This window comes from Arvicola amphibius, chromosome 9, assembly GCF_903992535.2.
Source record: "Arvicola amphibius chromosome 9, mArvAmp1.2, whole genome shotgun sequence".
In the NCBI taxonomy this organism is placed as follows: domain Eukaryota; kingdom Metazoa; phylum Chordata; class Mammalia; order Rodentia; family Cricetidae; genus Arvicola; species Arvicola amphibius.
This window is the reverse complement of record NC_052055.2, coordinates 79,194,824-79,204,823: the sequence shown is the minus strand read 5'-3', so window position 1 is coordinate 79,204,823 and position 10,000 is coordinate 79,194,824. Positions and strand designations below refer to the sequence as shown.

General features: G+C 42.2%; 1 protein-coding gene across 1 annotated transcript in view; it reads right to left on the bottom strand.

Moving 5' to 3' along the window:
- Positions 1-1,120: 1,120 nt before the first annotated feature.
- Positions 1,121-10,000, bottom strand: part of LOC119822842 (glutathione S-transferase-like) — a 34,559-nt gene continuing 25,679 nt past the window's right edge. Inside the window, exons 4-7 of the mRNA XM_038342445.2 lie at positions 9,310-9,442; positions 5,895-6,036; positions 3,195-3,326; positions 1,121-1,413 (exon numbers count right to left, since the gene is read on the bottom strand). Of these exons, the coding sequence (XP_038198373.1) occupies positions 1,243-1,413; positions 3,195-3,326; positions 5,895-6,036; positions 9,310-9,442 (578 nt within the window). The 3' untranslated portion in view covers positions 1,121-1,242. The remainder of the gene's footprint in view (positions 1,414-3,194; positions 3,327-5,894; positions 6,037-9,309; positions 9,443-10,000) is intronic.

Here is a 10,000-nt window from a genome sequence, read left to right as displayed (position 1 = left end):
GTAGGCAGGGGACCTTACTCTGAGGACTCACAAGCAGGTTGTTAAACTCTGAGGCAGGAGGGAGAAAGCGCATCCGCTAGGTGACTAAATAGGAAACCAGTACACACTTCTTTGGGATACTTTAAAGGATTCCCTTTAAAATGGAAGAAAGGCATCCCTACTGACCCAGCAAAGCCAAAGAGATTGCTGTCACAGCTGGGCTGGAAATGGCAGGTGTTCGCTTCCTTACCAACAGCCAAGTTTGATAATGGCTCTAATCATGCTATGATTGACACTGAAATAAAAAAGACCAATTTTGTGGCTGCTTATAGAAGTATTTACTGTATCTGTAAGCTAGGCCAGCGATGGGGAGTCTTAGAAGCTAGATGGAGCTGTGCTGCATTCTAACTTTTTGACAAAAGGCAGCGAAAGTGAATGATGGCGACGTGTGTATTTTTGGTTTTGTTGTGTTTTGTTTTTTAATCTTGGAGGATCAGAAAGGTTGCTTGCAAATGAACCTGATAACCTGGTTGGTGTCTCAGCTAGGATTTCTAAGGCTGTGAAGAGACACCATGACCACAGCAACTCTTATAAAGGAAAACATTTAATTGGTGTGACTTACAGTTCAGAGGTTTAGGCCATTATCATCATGGTGGGCCATGGCAGTGTGCAGGCAGACACGGTGCTGGAGAAGGAGCTGAGAGTCCTATATCTTGACCCAGGGGCAATAGGAACTGAACTCTCTCCATGGGCATAGTTTGCATATATATGAGACCTCAAGGCCCAACCCCACAGTGACACACTTCCCCAAGACCATACCTCCAAATAGTGCCACTCCCCATGAGGTTGTGGGGGCCAATTACATTCAAACTACCACACGTGATTCCAATCTCCAGAGCCTACAGGGTATAAAAAGAGCTGTTTTCTGACCTGAACACATGTGCCACAGCAAACACATGTGCACACACGCACGCACACACACACACACACACACACAGTGAAAACCCTTTGGCTTCCACTCACTACATACAAGTCTACTCTAGGACTGTACAGAGAGCAGAGAGCCCTACTTGGGTTTTCTGGACTCATTCTTTGTGGCATGTCTTATTTGAAACAGGGGTTGGCTTTTCTGGCTTATTGATAAGTTTCCAGTAGTTTATTTCCTTACACACTCATCATCAACATAGCACCAGGATGTTTACCTGGTCATTGATACACGCACAGTGTAAAGTGTTCTCTGACTTCCATGGGCCTCTGTGTCTGTTAATACTCAGCTACTATGGTGCTCATGTTTTTAAGAAACATGCCTTGTTCAAATTTGAATATGTCCTTCGCGGTCCCAATGGACTCATCATCCAATGGAGGCTTCCTCTGGCTTCCAGGTTGGAGAAATCTGTTAATTGTAGGGATCTGGCTGGTTCTGACCTTGAAGTCCTGCAATGTAAAAGGCCACAATCCATGAGTAAAGAATGTAGCGAAATAAATACAAGGAAGGTGTGTTCTGATAAATGAAAAAAAAATGTGTGAGATTTGTATTCCCTGGAGAGATGGCTTAGTGGTTAAGGAAGTGTCCCACTTTTCCAGGGGACCTGAGTTCTGTCACCACCACCAGGCGGCTCACAGTCACCTGTAACTTCTGCTCAAGGGGATCTGATACCCTCTCCTGACCTCCTCCAGGACCCTCACACACACATGTGCATGTGTATGTGTGTGTATGTATGTATGTGTGTGTGTGAGTATATAAGCAAGTCTGTGTATGTGAGTGTGTGTATGTGTATGAGAGAGCGTTAGAAAGTGTATATGTATGTGTGCGTGAGTGTGTGCACATTTCAAAAGAAACAAATACAATTTGTTGTACACACTGTGGGAAAGGGTGAGGATAACGGAATTTTCCTTCATTGTCTATTATTGCCAAATGATAGTACCCTTGCACAAGGCAGGTTTCACTATTTTATGAGTACCAAAAGTATTCATAAGCTGGAATCAACTGATTTCATTTTAAGAATTGTATCCTAATGTCTTAAATGTGAATAGCCCACCCCTGTAATGATGCTGTTGACATATTATCCATAAAAGCAATATCAGCACATCACCGCGAGTGCCACAATCAGGGGAGCCCTCACTTTTAGGCCATCAGTGTTTTTCTTGCTGCTATGTGGTCTTTTAAACAACTTTAGGTAGCTGCGTAAACTCAAACAGTGGGTACTTTTTAGTTTGTGTAGCCATCTCTCAGAGAGTAGGTGCTTCTGACTTTCACTGTTTAAGATAATCACAGTGGAGCAGTATATGACCAACCAGGAAATGCTCGGAAATATAAATTAGGCAACATTTAAAAATATGAAGTGAACCATATAGCTATTCCAAATAAGTTTACACTGTACTATGAAGTGAAAAATGAGACTTTAGAATTGTAGCAAGTCTTGAATATTTTAAATTTAGCTTTAAAATGACAAATGGGATTTAATCTATATGATATTTGTGTAATCAGACAGATTAAACTGTGAGTTCCAGTCCTTCTACCAACCCACAATGGAGAAGTTTCCTAACCTCCAAATACTATCTCTTTACTCTGAGATGCATGAAATGAATGAGTAAAGGTGTATTTGGTTCTTGGTGCAGAGGAAGGAAGATGAGTTTTATCCATGGTTGCTGTTGGTCTTAAGAAACGACCATGTTACATGGTATTGTCTTACATGCTCCTCTCCCCTCCCAAGGAGAAAATCAACTGTTTGTTTATTCTTGAGAAAGGGGTCTTGCTCTGTACCCCACTGCTGATCTTGAACTTGAGATCCTTCTACCTCAGCCTCTACAGTGCTACAGCTGCAAGTGGGGGCCACTGCAGCGGTTTAGGAAGCAACTTTATTAAGGTTCTACTACAGGCCAGGCAAAACCACAGAGGCTCACTTCCTGCAGAAGCCTCCTTCAGGTCCTTGAGACGGTCCAGGTGGCCCATACAGATGGCCCATACTTGCTTTTCCATGTTTTTACCTTAGCACACTGTGTGGAAGGTACCTGCCTGTGTGCTCCTTTTCTGCACTAGATGTGTTTAATGATGGCATCTTTATATTTCTAGCACAGGGTGTGGCACAAATATAAAAGTGAATTCTAAAACAATAAAGGATGACTGGGTGAGGGAATAAAGCAATAACACACATTCATTCTCTCGGAAGCATTACCTGTAGCAGACAGAAGTCTGGCCTGCATCTTTACGTTACCTGTAACAGAGGGAAGCCTGAGAGAACACCGGCCTTGCATTCTTCAACCATTAAGATGACTTCAAGGAGTTGCACATCAGCCCAGCTCAGTCGATTGCCCACAAGAAAATGTTGCTTGTTGTCTCTTAGGGCCTGTAATGTGGTTGGGATGGAGGAGGCAGAAGGTGAGGGCCACTCTCAAAAATTTAAGTGTTATTAGTTTTGGAGAAGATTTTTGAGAAGTTAGACCTATTTGTTAATCTGTTGTTGTTGTTGTTGTTTGGGTTTTTTTTTTTTTGTCCCCAGCTAATAGCATAAGCTTAAGTCCCAACCCTAGCTTAATTTAAGCCTCATCCCAAATCTCTTAGATTTTTAACTTAGTTTCAACCCTCCAGTGAGCTGAGCACAGAAAACGGTTTAGACTCATTCTCCTTTGCCTCCTTATCATCTCCCCGCACCTACCCACAAGTTATGCAGCACCCTGTCTGGTGGCTTTTCTGGGCATGTGGTGACAATCTATCCTCACCCCATCTCTGGGCATTTTCCTTGGGTGTGCTACTCTTTAGAAGATTCCCTGTGTACAGGGAGAATGTCCCCCTCTAAGGACACAACCCCAAATTTTATTAGCAAGTGTTCTTTCAACATATCTATAAACATTGTGTCATGTTGATTTAAAATTGATTGAATACAAAAATGAAAAAAAAATGGAATAGGCATCACTGGTATATGTTCCAGCCCCTAAGTCCATGTTGTATTATAGACTTAGACATGGGATAGGTGTCTACATAGCTGTGAATGCAGGTATTGACTTTTATCAACCTGGCATTGGTCAGGTTGTTCTATGTCATGATTTCCTTATTTATAAGTGGAGTGATAACAGCACCTCTTTCTTGGAATTAATACAAATATTAGAAGTCAGTGATTACAAAATGCATATGGCCCCATCCTTGGCCTTCAGTAGAGATGAGTCATCATTATTCCTGGCTTTGTTGTTAGAAATGTTGGGACTGTCACCACTTCTCTCCGTGAGTGACACCTCTGTGCTTCATAGTATTATAAGGGGGGCTGGATTTGAAATCGTAGTATTTGAGGATAAAGCCTTGCACATGTGAAGGTTTTATCCTAGGTTTTAATCTCCATCAGCAGCACAAAAAAAAAAAAAAGCAAAATAAGAAAGGAAAATAGTGGCATTAGCCATCCATGCTATTGGCACTAGTTTTTAAAATTAGAGAGCAAACTATCTTAAATTACGTGCTAATTACAGATGGATATACTTTAAATACCTTTGAAAGACATTTGTACTGAGAAAGCCTGCAGTATTTAGGATTTAGAGTTTGATACATTTTGAACCAAAAGGACAGGAAATGGATTACTAAATGTATTAAGAGAAAACTATAACTTAGGAAGGTTGAGTACCTGTAATTTGTGACACAGACACAGCAACAAATAATATGCATGACAATGATGTGTTCACGACCAATACATGTAAACGTGGGTACGAATCATTCAGTTCTAAGCATGTCGCACAACTCAGAAAAGACAATGAAATCAGTTTGCAAGTGAGCTCAGAACATGCATCTGATTTTTTTTTTTAAGCAAGAGTCAAGTTTTTCGCATTCTTCCCCACATCTGTCCTTAAGGCAGTGGATGCACCTGGGAGGCAGAGCACGTGATACTGAAGAACCACCCACCCGGAGCAAGGGAAGCACTTTAAATGTGTATTTGAGGCAGACGCTCTCCAGGAATCAGTTTGCAGATGTGAGAACTGCAAAACAAAACGTTTTTTAAAGCTGTCCTGTGACTCAGAGTCCTGCTGACCTGATAAACTCCGTGAAGCTCTGGTGTTGACCAGAACATTAGAGAAACCACCTTCATCCTCACGCTCCAGTGTGGGATGCCCTGGAGGATCTTGTGGAGCAGGTACTATGTTACTTCAGACTTAATTAAGATAACTGAAATTCTATCAGCACCAGAACCATAAACAGTACCACAGCTATGTGTAAAAACCTTAAAAACAAAACAGAAGCGTTTCCATAGGGGCTGCAGAGAAGGCTCCAAGGTTAAAAATGTTTCTCCTTGAAGGCTGGAGTTGGCATCCCAGCACCCACAATGAGAGAGTCACCCCCAGCACCAAAGCTGTAAATTCAGCTTTGACGTGGGTAGAGAGAGAAGATCACTGAGGCCTGCTGGCTTCCGGACTATCTGAAAACAAGAGGTCTAGGCTCAGGGATGACCCCATCTCAAAGGAGACCTAAGTGCAGAGTGATGGAGGGTGGGTGGTACCTGATGGCCTTTTCTGGCCTCTGTATGCATGCCTAGGTGTGCACATCTGCACGCTCATACAGACACATACACATGAGTGCACACACACAATGTGCACACCCACAAAATGTGCAGGAAGGAAGGAAGCAGAGAGAGAGGGAGAGAGAGAGACAGGGGAAGAGAGAGAGAGGGAGGGAGAGAGAGGGAGGGAGAGGGAGGGAGGGAGAGGGAGGGAGGGAGGGAGGGAGGGAGAGAGAGAGGGGGGAAGGGAAAGGAATCCAATGAGAGGGAAGCCACAGTGGAAGAAAGAAATGTCCTACAAGTGAAGGCAGACGGTCAAGTTTTCACAGAGGGTTTGCAATCTTTCATCCACCAAAGGAGCTCTGCTTTCAATTTCATTTGATGGGTTTTTTTTTCTCTTTGATGCAAACCATAAAACAGCCAAAGATTGTTGCTCACCTTCTCATAAACAGGAAAGAATCTTGTTGTGGCTCGATGGAGGATGTATTCAAGATTCATCTCCTTCTCCTCCGGCAGAGAGAGGGGAAAGAACATAATCATGTCACTCAGGTCCCGCATGCCTTCCACATACATATCAATCCTAGAGAAAGGGAGATCATTTACAAAAGAATTACCAATACCAGGAAGACATTCTATGGACCAGTGATACATTTTATATAGTGTCTACCTCATGAGCCTGGTCACTGGGGGTCCACGAGGGGTATTTCATGAACTCCAGTACAGTATTTATACCAGCAAGTGATTCCTTGAGGATACTAATAAAGCTCAACCAGACACAGGTGCCGTGGTACGATCCTGGAATCCTAGCGCTCAGAAGGCTGAGGTGGGAGGGTCCTGAGCTAGGTAGCAAAACTCTGCCCCCAAATTAATCTGGGAAATAAGAAGAAACACCACACCAAAGTGTTTGCGCAATGACATGTGTGTTCACATTGATCATGAAGCACTGCTATTAATAAAGTGTGATGTGCTCACACAAAGTATTAAAATAACGATGAAGTAATGCATAGAGTAAATATGTATGGTACTTGCCTATTTTAATATAGTATACATCTGGAAAAAGAGGTTATCTAGGGAACTCTATCTTGTCTAAAACTTCTCTGCATGGAATCAAGATTCTCAGTCAATCAAAACGTCATTTTAAATGGCACAGAATTCGTTCCACAAGTCTCCACTTGCTGCTACCCACAACTTTTGAAAGGCCCTGCTGGTCAGACATTGCAGTCTGCCATAGCCTGGCAGTTTTCTCCGAGCTGGGCAAGATGAGGACTCCCTCCCCTGCGTGGGGGTGGAGGGAGGAGGTGGCTTCCTGCTCTCTACCCTACCTTATCTGGAGAATATCTCTAGGCCTGGATGCCCGACTTATCTCTAGTGTGATGCTTGACACAATTCCCTGCAGAAGCTTCCCCTGATGCCCATATGGTAATTAGACTTGTACTAGAGTCCTTATGATAGGCACCTGCTGTGTAATGCAAGTTAGGTGATGCCCCAGCCTCTGTCCCCATCCTTTATATCTCCCTTCACTCTGAAATAAAGTTGAGCTGTCTCACCAAACTGTCTCTCAGAAGGCTATTTTATGCCATGTCACCAGCTGTACAAAGCTCTCTATTACCACTTCTGTCCCTTTGTCCTCCCAGGCTGGTGGCCAACAGACCATGAAGGAAGAGGGGACCCCACACACAATCTGCGCGAATGAATGGAAAGGTAGACACCGAAGCACAGTGACGAGAATCTTGGGGTCCCACAGCATGTCTAAGTCCTGATCTAAGGTGCATCTCTGATCTTTTTCAACCTCTGGTTCTGTAGCTTCGCCCTGAGATAGCAAGCACCCAGTGTCTGGAAGGTAGTCTTAAATTTTCATTGCCTCTGCCTCACGTTGCAATGGGTCTCAGAGATTCTGTTGAACAGTAAAAAGCAAAGATTGATGTCTTGCAGCTTCCACCAGATTATCATTTTACATTTGCAGTTAGCTTCATTCTAAGACATTCATGATGAAAATCACAGGATTTGAGGAAGCCTCATCCAGCCACATGGAAAAAGAAAGAAATGTCGGGCCATGTATTCAAATGTCCCAGCCCACAGCCCAGACTTAAGAAAGCACTACTGCATGAGAAAGTCTAAAGACTACAAGCTGAAGCATCAGCTCACAGATTTGAGAGAGTGACTGTTCTGTAGCAGATTCCCAAGAGGACCACTCAGAGTGTCAGGACCACTGTGGGATTATAGGTATAGAGTTGAAAGTATACAATAGCATATACAAGGCTTTATCATCATAGTGGTGTATCAGTGAAATCACTATGACTAAATTACCATCTCACCTTCAATTTATACACATTAGGTCTGTGACATATCTACTTTAAAACCAGTTTGTGCTAAAATTAATAGCAGCTCCTTTAAAAAAATGACTGGGTCCATAGCTGGAATGAGAGATGCCCAGGGCTGATCTGGATCCTCAGGTAAACATACAAAGAAGTTACCAGAAAGCATTATGGTAATTTAAATTATTCTAAGGAGTCATTAGGCCCCATTGGCCAAAAGTAGGACATTTTGAACATAAATGAGAATAGGAACTGAAATAAAATTAAATATATCAAAAAATGCTTAAAGGGAAAGTGACGCTAAAATGATAAATATTAATACATAAAAATAATAAAATAAGAATTGGTCTCTGTCACAGAATACAGGTGAGCCCACTCATTTTGTGGAAAACAGGTTGTATTAGATAGTAAATGAGAGAAAACGTTTTTAATATAATTACTCTAAATGCTAAATGTGGAAGGAATGGTAGCATTGAGCACCAATAGCTACTGATATCATTAAAGATGAATTGCAGTTTCTACTTCTTCCTAGAGGAAGAGCTTCCTGGAGGAAGAGCCTTGCAACACTCCATAGATCCCGAGTCTGAGCATCTCTCCAAATGCAACCAGCAATGCACAAACATGCAAAGACTGAGGAACACAGTAAACTGCAGTGCAGCAAAACAGCCAGAAGAAACTTAGCAAAGACGACTGGGGAGGGAGGAGTGCTTACAGCAAATACTTAATGGTAGGGCACTCTGAAAATTGGCTCTGTGTCCCTTTTTTTTTTTTCCTGGACATGTCTTAAAATGCAATCTGATATAAAACAATGCCACGACAGTCACTTAAAATACGGCTCATCTAGTATTAAGGGATATCTTTTCTCCCAACAACAGTGTTTATCAAATACACACAATAATTTTCAACTTAAAGTTGCTGCTTTACCTCCTAGGTAAGAGACAAACTTAAGGTTTAGAGATAGGCTTGCCAATCATAGAAGGCCTAGTGCTTGCTGGAGTGATTTATTTTGTGTTTAGGAGGCCGGGGCAATGTGAGTTTGGGGGCGGAGCAGTTGCTGTAAGCAGAGTTCTGATGAGATGGTTTCCTACAACACTTTGGATTTACAAGGTTAATTGAACCCTAGCCCCAAAAAATAAATGTAGAAGTGGGTTTTCTTTATTTTTGTGTACCATTCCCACATGGTAGAGGCAAACATGGATTTATGAAAACATAGCTAACTCCCTCTACTAACAAAACCAAACAAACAACTAAAAAAATATTAGAACCCTATTATTAGTAGTTGCCCAAATGAATTATTGCTGAAGGTAAATATTGTGCAATGGGCTATCATGGCATCTTTCTCTTTGGAATGGGTTACAATAGATTCTTCCAGTCAAGAACAAAAGCAGGGCTTTGTTTCAGTCTATCAAGAACTATACTTTGAACATGGCTTCTAGTGATGCTAAATGTTAGTGCCCTGGTTTGGGTGCTTTTGCTGTTGTTGTTGTTGTTGTTGTTTTGCTTTGTCTCTTGCTCTAAGTAACAAACGGTCTTTTTACCAGGCCTGTTCTTCCAGGTTTCTTCCATACAAGCCGTACTTCCCAGCTATGTATCTTAAGATGGCTCTTGTTTGCACCAAATTCATTCCGTCGATTTCAACCATGGGCACTTGTTCATACATCAGGGTTCCACCTTGAAATGCACAAGGAGAAGCTAGATTATTTCCTGCTCTCCAGAGTGGTAACTACATTTCCTTTAGTTCTAAATGCTTTATGAAATAGGACCATAGAATCCATTTATCAAAGCACTTTCTAGAACCTAAGAGGAGAAAGATGCATTCTTTAACCAAAAATTATATAGAGTACAAAACATGACAGCTGCTGGGAGTCATGGGACTTCTTTGGGGGACAAAGCCTGAGAATAACATGAACAAGTTCTTTTGTTGGTAAGATCTGGGAGAATTTAACTCAATTTTGGCAAGGCCAATGGGTAGTTCGCTGTATAATTCGGGGCATAACCCCCAAAAGCCTAAGTGCTACCTGCTCTCCTTGCTTTCCTTACACAAATTGTATGGCCTGCTGCCTCTAGTTTCAGTTTTTTGGATCCATAGATGAAATGCTCTGAGATTGCATTGAGAAAACTTTCCCCTGATGAATCTCTGCTGGGTAAGCCAGAGAAGATGTTGTTAAAAATATACAGTGAGCCAGGAAGTGGTAGCACATACCTTTAATCCCAGCACTTGGCAGGCTG